The sequence below is a fragment of the Nuphar pumila genome, chromosome 14 (assembly GCF_984573655.1).
Source record: "Nuphar pumila chromosome 14, dmNupPumi1.hap1.1, whole genome shotgun sequence".
In the NCBI taxonomy this organism is placed as follows: domain Eukaryota; kingdom Viridiplantae; phylum Streptophyta; class Magnoliopsida; order Nymphaeales; family Nymphaeaceae; genus Nuphar; species Nuphar pumila.
The window spans coordinates 30,903,544-30,915,969 of record NC_143262.1 but is presented as its reverse complement, the minus strand read 5'-3'; the positions used below and the strand labels follow the sequence as shown (position 1 = coordinate 30,915,969).

The 12,426-nt window shown below is 39.4% G+C and overlaps 1 protein-coding gene across 2 annotated transcripts in view; it reads right to left on the bottom strand.

Annotated features, from left to right (window-relative positions):
* Nucleotides 1-232: 232 nt before the first annotated feature.
* LOC149816718 (protein LNK1-like) overlaps nucleotides 233-12,426 on the bottom strand; it is a 94,125-nt gene continuing 81,931 nt past the window's right edge. For both annotated transcript variants that reach the window (XM_089987848.1, XM_089987847.1), the window contains one exon: nucleotides 233-805. In XM_089987848.1, coding sequence (XP_089843974.1) covers nucleotides 511-805 — 295 coding nt within the window. In that variant the 3' untranslated portion in view covers nucleotides 233-510. The remainder of the gene's footprint in view (nucleotides 806-12,426) is intronic.

Here is a 12,426-nt window from a genome sequence, read left to right as displayed (position 1 = left end):
TTACTGAATTCACGAAACAATGCGTTAGCAGACAGTATGATTTGAGAAGTTTCTTATACACTAACAGAGATGGAAAAGGCTCAGAATACCAGCTCAGGATGCACCATGGTTTGCCAGTGCAGACGTTCCAAGGGCACAATTTATTGGATGCCTGGTTGGCTCCTCCAACAGTATAGCAAAGAATTTCACCAAAAAAGTACAAAAAAAAGCACCAAACCCAAACAAGCAAATATAAAATGATCAGTTGCACAAAGCAGCCAAGGCAGTTCACTTATAAATATGAACGAACATTTAGAAATAGGCAAAAGATCAATTTTTCCACACCCAAAATCCTCGGTCAAAATAAAATAAACAAACATAGTAGTAGTTAATAATATAAAATTAGGTAGCGACCCACTTACAAAGTAGTAAAGAAGAGTTTTAAGCTAGGCTGAAGAACAAGCGATCAAAGAGTAGTAATATTCCCCGAGCTGAAGCAGGAAGCTCTAGGTGCAAGCCAGTTGTCTGGCATCAGGAAATAGGATGTGTATGTTCTTTATGTACAACAGATTGGCTGGTCAGGTGATGCACTGGATCATCGAGCTCCTTGTGAACAGTGGGTGCTGAATTATTAGTTTGACATGAACAGCATCCATAGGCATGCGGCATCCAAGACTTCTGAATGTTTGCCATGATATGAGACTCCAAAGTTAACCCACCATTAGGAGGCTGTGTTGAAATGTCAGATGGCTTGTGGAAAAGCAAGTGTGCCACTGCTCGATCTATAGCATTCGTAACAGTCTCCATGTTGATCAACCCCTCACACCTGCAAAAGGAAAAAAAATCCGCTATATGAAAATGAAATGAAGTATTTGGCATGAACATACCCAACAAATTTGCCAACAATGTATCAAGCGGACTAATAACTAATAAGTGAAAGCAAATGACCAGAAAATTTTTCTTCTGAAGTAGACAATATCCTCGGAGCATTCAACATGGACCTGTATAGCCACAAATATTTTGTTCAATATAAAGATGTCTTCCACATTATTAGTAGTTTAATACTCACTACACATTGATTGGAAGTGTCTCTCCTCAGACATTGATTCTGATCACGCAAAGTAAATAAACCTTATTTATTCATAAAAGAATTATTACTAATTAGCAGCAAGCTACCCGACTATTAAAAAAGTGACATGGTACCAAGGCTAGATGTCAAGAGTTTGGAATAACAAGACTTCAAGAAGTTGGGGCATATGCGAGAGAAGTGATGCACAAAATGCCAAATGAGAAGCCACTGTCTACGGAATGGCTTAATAGGTGAAGCATGAAATGTTTAGAAAATAGGGAAGCTAACTAGAAGCCACAATGGAACCGAGTAGGAAGTGACCATAGCACAAATCTATTTCTTGGCAATTTCTCAGCAACGTTTTCCTGGCATTTTTTTCAAGATGTTATTCTTAAGAAAAACTTGGAAAATCTCAAATGTTTAAAAAAAAATAATGTAAAGAAAATTTGAAAAGGATAAAAAATAATAGGTTGTAGCAGTATCTTTTATGAAATATAAAGAAATATTTTGCCATTAATATCGGCTGAAACTATTTTCTTGTTATTTCATTGCAATATTTTCAAAATGTTGGCAATATTTGTGCCTATGGAAGTGACATAGAAACAGTAAAAGAACCCTATGATTTTAACTAATATATCTTTTAAGCTTTTTAATTATACTATTGGGAGCTATCTTGTCCCTTTCTCAAAAAGATTTAATGTTTATCACTTTAGCCTATTCCATAATCAACTGAAACAGATTACGTTGGTAATATATTCTTATTTAGGCCACATTACCCTGTTTCATCACTCATGCTTATGATAAAGCATTATCTTTTTAAGGATGTGGATCAATCTTTTCTTTTTCATGTCGAGAATTTTTTCTTTTCTTTTTGTAGATGAGATGTCAAAAACACATTAATTTTCAAAAAATTCCTACACTATATATAAAGTGCTTCAAATTGTTGATTCATAGCGAGATATGGCTTAGGACCAAGGTGTAAGTTTTCCTTTGTCCCTGTATTGAGAAAGAAAAGAGAGGGAGAGAGAGAGAGAGAGATATCGATTGCGGCTGTCACGATTTCAGTAAAAGAAATCGTGACCTAAATGTGTATTTAAGTTTACATTACACTATGGGTCCGGGTCTGGTGTATCCAGACCCGATAACAAAAAAGAAAGTTATATGGTCTTTACATGGATCGGTTACATGGATCAGTTACATGGATCGGGTCGTCTTTACATGGATCAGTTACATGGATCGGGTCGGATCCTGCACCTTTTTCACCCACCCACCCCTCAAGTTGATCATGGTTTTGGACCATGAACAACTTGCTTTTAAGCATCCAAAAGCGATCCTTGGTTAACCCTTTGGTAGATATGTCGGCAACCTGTCTTTCAGTACTGACAAACTCAGGCTCAATCTCTTTTTCTTCAACCTTTTGTCTCACAAAGTGTTGGTCGATCTCAATGTGCTTGGCACGACTGTGATGTACTGGATTGAATGACATATTGATAGCACTTTGATTGTTACAGAGCAAGATAGTGTGGGAGATCTTTTCTCCTACTTCAGTTAGAAAATGCCTGATCCATGTGACTTCGGCAGTGGCAGCAGCCATGGATCTATATTCAGCCTCAGTGCTTGATCTAGCGATAGCTTTTTGTTTTTTGCTGCTCCAAGAGACTAAATTTCTTCCAATGAAGGCACAATATCCTGATGTAGATCTTCTTTCGTCAGGATCTCCTGCCCAGTCTGCATCACAATATACAGTAATTTCGTGCTCGTTTTGGCCATATGACTGTTGTAAATATATCAATCCATCCCCAATAGTCCCTTTCAGATATCTAAGGATCCTCTTGACCGCTTCCATATTTCCAGTACGTGGCGTATGCATAAATTGAGACACTTGATTGACTGAATAAACAATATCAGGTCTAGTGAATGTGAGGTATTGTAACATTCCTATTATGCTGCGATACCTGGTGGGGTCATCACACAGATCTCCATCATGAGCGCTAAGTTTTTGATGAAGTACACTCGGAGTTCCTAGAGCTTTGCAGTCTTCCATGCCTGCCTTGCTGAGAACATCTACAGTGTACTTGTGTTGAGTGAGTGTCAATCCATGAGCTTGGTTATCAACTTCTACACCAAGGAAATAGCGTAGAACTCCAAGATCTTTCATTTTGAACCTTTGACCTAATAAGTCTTTTATTTCTTGGATGTGGTCAGCAGAGTTTCCTGTAATGATAATATCATCGACATAAAGTAATAATAGAGTGGTCACAGACTGGCTTTTAAAGATAAATAATGAGTGGTCCAACATGGAACGTGAAAATCCATGTTTCTGAATCTCTGATGAAAAGCTATCAAACCAAGAGCGGGATGCTTGCTTCAGGCCGTAGATGGCTCTTTTTAGCCTGCATACATGAGTTTTACAATTTTGTTCTTGATATCCCGGGGGTTGTTCCATGTATACTTCCTCCCTCATATCCCCATGTAAGAATGCATTTTTTACATCAAGCTGACTCAACTTCAATCCATGTTCAACAGCCAGGGAAATGATAATTCGAATCGTTCCCATTCTTACAACCGGACTAAAAGTCTCATCATAGTCTTGCCCTGCTTCTTGAGTGAATCCTTTTGCTACAAGTCTTGCCTTATATCGTTCAATGGTTTCATCTGGCTTGTACTTGATTTTGTAGACCCATTTGCATCCGACAACATTTTTATCAGGTGATCTGGGAACAACTTCCCATGTTCCACATTCATGCAAGGCTTGCATTTCATCATTCATGGCTTCTACTCATTTCATAGAAGTTGTTGCCTGATAATACATGATGGACTCTTCGTCCTTATTGATGGCAGTTAAAAACAGTTGCAGATCCAAGGAGAAGTTGTTATAACTAACTCACCTGTCAATAGGATGTCGTATGCGGTTTGATTTTCTGACTGCAAGGGTATGAGAAGGAGTAGGATTGGCGACTAAGACATGATCTGGATGGCTTGATGTTGTCGGTCTCTGTCTGGAATAGACAATACCTTTATATCTGCCCGGTACTTCCTCTGTATTCTGTGACCCCGATGTCCCAGTGTTCTCAAATACCTCTTCTTGTTGCACGCAATCTGAGGAACATGTTTCATTGGAGCCAGCAAAAAGTTCTGAGCTCAGCCAAGGATAGTAAATTTCAATTGATATATTCGTTGTGTCAGCTCCGTGATCAAAATTTTGTTCATCGAAGACAACATTTCTTGAGGTTCTGATGCGTTTGTTGGTGGAATCATAACACCTATATCCTTTTTAGGCATCTGCATATCCCACAAATCTGCACTTTTGGGCCTTATCTTGAAACTTGTTTCTCAGGGACTGATCGATATGCACATAGCAGACACATCCAAAAGCACGCAGATCATAATAACTAGGATGAGTTCCAAAAAGACAGTGATAAGGAGACTTATTTTCCAGAATAACCATAGGCAGTCTATTTATCACATGCACGACAGAATGGAAAGCTTTTGTCCATAGGTTGATGAGAAGATTGTTGTCATGAAGCATAATCATGGCACTTTCAACGATATGCTTGTGTTTTCGTTCAGCAATTTCATTTTGTTAAGGGGTGTGAGGACAGGACACCCTTCTTCCTATTATGTTATTTTGAAGAAAAGAAATAAAATCACGGGATGAGAATTCCCCACCTCCATCACATTGGAAAAATTGAATGGACTCAGAAAATTGATTTTTGACAAGGGAAAGAAAATTTTGAAACAAAGAGAAGACTTCCGACTTATTTTTTATGAAATATATCCAAGTGTATCGAGTATAGCTATCAACAAATATTAGATAGTATTTGCTCCCAGATCCAGAGGCAACTGGGGCGGGTCCCCATACATCAGAACAGATTATCTCAAAAGGTTTTGAAGCTCTCTTATTAATGGAATGAAAAGACAATACATGACTCTTGCAGGAAAGACAACTGGAACATTTATGATTGTTCTCATCCCTATTTAGACTTTCTTTGGAATGAAATTATTAGATACAAGTTTCTCAATAAAATGACTCCCACAATGTCCTAATCGACTATGCCATAAGAATGGCTTATTACATTCAGAAATACTAAAAGCATTAGCAGAAGAGGATGAACACGACTCTAATGAAGGCTTTAAATTCAGGTGGACAGGGCGAACAGCATGACAAGGAGCTTCTTCAAAGACATACATATTGTTTCGTCTCTTTCCTTCAGTGAATGTTTCCCTCGTGCGTAAGTCCTTGACCTGCACAAAAAAGGGAGTGAATTCAACTGAAGCATTATTATCATCAATAAGTTTGGAAACAGAGACAATATTTTTCTTAATGTCAGGAGCATGAAGAACGTCAGAAAGAGTAAGAGTGGAATATGATATGGGAATGACAGTTTTTCGAACATGAGGAACAGGATGGTGGGATCCATCTCCAGTGACAATCTTACTTTTTCCAAAATAAGGAATGGGATCAGAAATCTTACCTGCATCACCTGTCACATGAGTCGTTGCCCCTGAGTCGACAAACCAAGTGCCTTCATCACTCTGCTTCAATTTCAACTCTGACAAAGCAAATATCAGCAGATCTTTAATCTCTCCACTACTTGAGAACTTCTTTTTGTTTTCTGTCTGTGGACTCTTTCCTTTATTCTCTGGATTATGCCAACAATTCGCCTTGATATGCCCCTTTTTGTTACAAAGGAAGCAGGTAGGAATGGATCTTGACCCCTGCGCATGAGCTAACATATTTGGAGTGGGAAGCAGACCACGCCCTCCGTGTCCACTTCGCCCTTGTCCTCCTCGTCCTCATCCTCTACCATAAGTCACCCCTATGGCAAAAACTTCCTAAGAGTTTGTGTGAATGTGAGATTCCTCAGAGAACCCTTTCAGAGTCATCTCATACTGAATCAATTTTGCTCGCAACTCATCAAAGGTAGGAAGGGCAGGGAGACACAATAGTGAAGTGACGATCATATTGTAGTCGGATCCCAATCCACTCAGAGTTTGTTGTACCATATCGTTGTCACTCACCGCGCATCCTATAACTGCAAGTTGGTCTGTGATAGTCTTCATTTTGTTCAGATATTCCATGATGGTCATGGAATCTTTTCTCAACATCTGAAATTCCCTCTTGAGAAAAACCATTCTCGCCTGCGAAACTTGTGAGTATGTTTGAACCAATTTTTCTCAAAGTTGCAAAGCAGTACAATTGTCGGGAATTGCAACAAGGACCTCTTGAGACAAGGTGGAAGTGATGTATGCAACCACTGACTGATCTTTCCTTTCCCAGTTGAGGTACTCTACATTCTTGACATACACAATTGAACTTACTCCTTTGTCGTCTTTTTCTTCTCTCGTAACAAATTCGAGTGGAGCGGGAGTGGTTCCATCAAGGTGACCTAAGAGACCTTGACTCCTTATAAAAGGAATGATTTGTCTCTTCCAAATCAAGAAGTTTGAGGTAGTTAACTTTTCATAAACAAGTTGAGTGAGAAAACTTAAAGAAAGATTGGATGAAGAAGAATGAAGATCTATGAAAAAAGAGTTTTAACAAGAAAAGGAACCCCTTTGTTTGTTTGTTTGTTTTTTTTTTGAAGTATTCACAGAGTGCTCAGTCTGCAGCCAGAGAGGTTTGCTGATCGATCGTCTTCCTCCTTTTTCTTTTTCTTTTGCGTTGAGTAACTCAAAGATTGACGACCAGAAGCTGTCAGAAGAAGGACTGAGTTTTCAATGTGGATCCCACTCGTAACAGTCAGAACAAATATGATACGAGAAAGGACAAATGAGAACAAAAGAAATGAAAGTCGAATCAAAATGAATCCCAGATTTTATGTCGCACAGCAGGCTGGACAGCAAAAAGGTTTTATGTCAGATTTTAGAATCCAAGATTTTATGTCGCACGTCTGCCCAAAATGAAGAAGGGATACGCAAAAAAAAAAATAGATTTGGATAAAGAAACAGTTTGAATAAAGAAACAGGAGATTCACGTGGAATGCACGATCTTTATAATTTGATCTTAGTGTTTCACGTGGAACAGGAGATTCACGTGAAACAAGTTTTTTCCCTTCCTTTTTTTTTATGAACAGCGTTTTCGTGAACCAAGATTCATGTGAATTCTTCGTGAATAGTTTAGGGATTCACGTGAGACATGAATCCACTAAAAGAATAAGAGAAAAGGCTGGGAAAACAGAAAGGGGGAAACGAGATGGAGATTGGGAATGGAGGTAGAGAAAGAAGAAATCTGAAAGAAAGAAAGAAAGGACGAAACCTCAAACCTTTGATCTGTCGCACCTTTGGAATCCTCTTCAACCCTTAGCTGGATCTAGGCTCTGATACCATGTAAGTTTTCCTTTGTCCCTGTATTGAGAAAGGGAAGAGAGGGAGAGATGGAGAGAGAGAGAGAGATATCGATTGCGGCTATCACGATTTCAGTAAAAGAAATCGTGACCTAAATGTGTATTTAAGTTTACATTACACTATGGGTCCGGGTCTGGTGTATCCAGACCCGATAACAAAAAAGAAAGTTATATGGTCTTTACATGGATCAGTTACATGGATCGGGTCGTCTTTACATGGATCGGTTACTTGGATCGGGTCGAATCCTGTACCTTTTTCACAAGGTTGCCATACTAGGAAGCGGAAGCGGGAAACGATACGGAAAGCAAAAGAGAGAAATGAGGCATTTTAAAATTTATAGGAAACGAGAAGCAAAGTATCAATTTGAAAGTGAAACATGAATAAACAAGGAAGCACATGGGAAGTGAGTGGAAGCGTGAGAGAAGCACATGGAAAACATGAAAAGAAAGTGAGAAAAGCATATAGAAAGCATGGACAATGCATGTGGGAAGCATAGAAGCGTGGGGGAGTCAAGATTCTCATGAAATTTCGGAAGTGAGAAATATCGCGCTTCTGAAGAGAGTTTCTAGGAAGCGTGGTTCCCACCTACCTAAGAAGCTTCCGGTAACTCTGCTTAGGACTAATACTAATAATGGATCTTTTTGTTCTAATACTTTATCCAAAAATGTTACAATTATTATCAAAATGTTCCAATCTAATAACAACACACTATTAGATCAAACGACGAAGACATTGTTGAGAAAAAGATGGTCCCAATAATATGAAACACTTAATTCATGAACCAAGACAAAGATTTCCAAGAAAAGTGGCAGTAAAACAGAGATTAAGTGGAACAGAATTGGCCAGATGGTAAAGCAGTGGAAATACTTGTACATTTCATATTTAGAATAAAGTTATGCAACATGTATGTAGATTTTATAATGAAAACTTTATTTCAAAATACAATTCTTGTAACATAAAAAAGTGCATTTCAACATCAAGGAAGTTCAATCATATCTTAAAAGAACCAAACTTTCCATTCCTTAGAACCAGTTCTGCATAATGCTTGAAAGCATGAAAGAAGTGTGGTTTGACATTCTGATGTGAGCTTCCTAAGAATTGAATCTCAAAATCTTTTATAAGCTTATGGTAACTAAAGTTCCCTCAACATGCTCCAACCTAGAGGGTAAAACTAAAAAGCAGAAGCACGTGTAACTTGATTTAGCCTGAATAATCACTGGAAGGAAAGCATTTCATTGTTAACAAGCATGCCAATGTTTGTAATGGAATTTCATCCAAAAGGTGGCAACATTAGTGTTGCAAAAGCTTATGGGATCATGTTATTGGATTTAAGGACCGACTATATTGGATAGAAATTCATAGTAGTTGATTGATTGAATGAATTGAGCTTTTAACACCTCAAGTTCTTTCACTTTCATTTTTTATTTTTGTTCAAGCTTTATTAACACATCATAACTTCATTCAAGATCAACTACATTTGACTAAGCCTGTGTCAAGGCTAGGCATACCCTAAAATGTTCATACATAAAAAAAGGCAAATCCTCGTGTGACTAGGAAAAGATATCTTTATGATAGTTAAGAAATTAGACTATAATACTTTTTCCTTTAGGAGTCTATGAGGCTACGATTTTAACAAGGAACAGATTCCCACTACCTCCTCTATGACTCAAGGAGAAGGCTGCTCATATCATTCTGAAGCATCCAAATTTCCAGGTTTTCTCAAGCCCATTTGGTCGGAATTGTACACAAGATCGTCTCTGCTGGAGTACTGCAAATGGTCTTTGTTGAGAACAGGTGGTTTTAGGTTAAGTTCTCTTATATTAGAGGCTTTCTGAATTTTTGTTCTCATAAGGACTTATATGTAATTTTTCATTTTTGGCTCTCTCTATTTAATATAGAGAGAAGCCCTAGTCTAATTAAGTGAGTTAAGTTTTCTGTGCAGTCGTCTCTCTCTCTCTCTCTCTCTCTCTCTCTCTCTCTCTCTCTCTCTCTCTCTCTCTACACAGGTGGCTGCTTCCTCCTTCTACGTGGTATCAGAGCCTACGATCATAGGAGCGTGATCTACACCAGGAGCGTGACCCACATCAGGAACGTGATCTGCTGCAACGATCTCGAACCAGGTGTGGATTTACTTTTTAGATCTGATGACAGATCTGGCCTGTTATCAGATCTAATGACCAACTTGGGAGTGATCTTCAGGTCTGGCAGCCGTGACCCCCTTCTCTTGATCGAGATCTGCTAAATTTTTTTTTTGGATTTAGCAGCTGATAACATTGTTTACTTTCGTATGGCTATCGTGCCCCTGTCGTGATTTGATTACCTTCGTATGGCTGTTTGTCCTTTGAAGAAATATCGTGCCCCTGTCGTGATTTGATTACCTTCGTATGGTCGTTTGTCCTTTGAAGAAATGAACTTCCTATGTTAGCAGTCGTGATTTACAGCATGCTGTCGTGAATGTCATGGTTGTCACGCTCTCTGTCGTCAGATCTAAGGATGGAGCTCCTGTCGTGATTTCCTGGAGCCGTAACCATTTCCTTTGAATTTTTTTTGTCGTGGGGTTTGTTTTGTCATCTCCTGTCGTGATTCTCTGGAGATTGACGAGTTCCTGCTGGTGCGTGTTGTTCCTGTTGTTCCTGCTGACGTGTTCCGTGATTGACGACAACTGTTGTTTGGGTCACACAGCAGGCTTCTGTGTTGCTGCGTGCCAGCCGTGAGCTGTTGGTTGTTCATGCTGTTTGGGTCACGCAGCAAGTTCCTGTGATGTTGCGTGCCAGCCGAGATTGTCATGCTTTCTGTGCTGATTGCATGCATGTCGTGATTGTGGAATTTTTTCTGTGTTTGCTGCATGTGATAGAGATATGATTGCTCTAGTTAATTGTCTTCTGAAGACTTACTGCAATGGTCGTGACTCCCTGCTGTGTAGAGGTTAGTTTCAGCTATCCCTTTGTCGTAACAGCAGCAGGAGTGATTACCTGCTGGTTGTGGATTGTTTTCTTGTTTGGAAACAGCTGGGCTGATTCCTTACAGTGTTGAAAATTCTACTTGAATTCTTGTTGTTCTAGTGAGCAGTATGGCTGAAAATTCGAAATGTGATTCTAAAATGGAACAGATTGGGGAGTATAAGGCTTTTGCCAACCCCTTCTCGTATGGCTCTTCTGTAAGGTTGAATGAAACCAACTATGCCAGGTGGTCCAGAACTTTTATGATGTCGGTATCTGGACATCGTCGAAAACACATTTTGTTGGAAGGCGAACCCAGTGAGAAATTAGAAAAATATGTTACTTGGGATGAAGATAATGACATAGTTATGTCATGGATCATGAATAGTGTCGAACCCCATATTGCAGATGGATTGATCTACTATAATACAGCCAAACTGATGTGGGACAATTTTCGTGATACATACTCACAAGAAACGAATGCGAGTTGTATCCTGCAAGTCGAACAGGAAATATATAATTTGCAATAGGGAGATCAGACCTTGGCCCAGTACTATGCCTCTGTCAAAGCTGCGTTTGAAAGACTTAATGCTCACAGGCCTCTTTGTTGCTCGAAGCAAAATGATCATCAAGAACAAACCATGGTTGCTCGTTTTCTTACAGGTCTTTCTTCAGATTTCTCTGTTGCAAAAGTTCAAATGTTGACTGGATCAGATGTTCCCACTATTGCTGATGCTTACAATCGTCTGAGTAGACTTGCTATCTCTCTGCCACAATCTCAGCAAATAACTCAGTCATCTGCTCTTGTTGTTCCATCTAGTTATGGGCGTGGAAATATTCAGAATATCAGAGGACGAGGACGTGGTATGGGTGGCAGAGGAAAGCTTCAATGTACATTCTGTGGAAAATCTGGACATTTAGAAGATCGTTGCTGGGATAAGCATGGTCGGCCAACCTCTTCTTCATCAAAGTCATATAATCCTAAAGCAAATGTGACTACTATTGAGGCTACAAATGTACAAAAGAATATCGCTGAAAATGAGAGTAGTATCACCCTTAGTCGTGCGGAATATGATGAGCTGATAGCTCTTCGACCTTTGAGTTCCACTCCTCCTGTAGCTGGTGTTGCATATTCAACCGGAAATCATCTTCATCCGACTGATAGTAAGTGGGTTATTGACTCTGGTGCATCCAGACATTTGTGTGGCAATTCTCGTGTTTTTTCAGATCTAAAGGATATTAAGGCTCAGATTGGAGTCTCCTTAGCCGATGGGAGATCCTCCCCGGTTGTTGGTCAGGGAAATATTTCTATATCCTCCTCATTACAGTTGAAAAATGCTCTTCATGCTCCAAATTTTCCTCAAAGTTTACTCTCTGTTAGTTGCCTTATAAAAGAACAAAACTGTAGAGTAATATTTGATCCAATGGGTTGTCATTTTCAGGATTTGCTGACAGAGAAGAAGATTGGTGGAGGCTATGAAGAAAATGGAATTTACTACCTACATCATCCAATGGGTATTGTTCATGCTGCAGTGGAACATTCATTCAATCCTGTCCAGTGCCATCGTCGTCTTAGTCATCCTTCATTGTCAAAGCTTCGGTCGGTCTTTCCTCAGATTCCTTCCACCACATCATTCCTCAGATTACCTATACCTCCTTTTCCTTTGGAATATGTGCCCCCATTACCGAACCAAACTTCATCCACTTCCAGATTTAATAATCCTCCATTGGTATATGTGCGTAGAGCTCCACTTCCGCAAGAGCCTTCATCTTCTTCTCCTGAGGTAAGTTCTACTGACAATAGTGATCTCCAGGATGATGATAACAGGCCTATTGCTCTACGAAAGGGGACAAGACAATGTACCTTATATCCCATATCTCATTTTGTCTCCCATGCCAGAATTGGACATCAGATGAAGTCTTTTATTTCAGCCTTATCTGCTGAAACTATTCCTCTGAACTATCAACAGGCAGAACTTGATACTCGCTGGAAGATGGCTATGCAAGAAGAAATAACAGCCTTAATATCTCAGCATACCTGGGATCTGGTTGATTCCCCAGTTGATGCTGACATTGTTGGATGTAAATGGG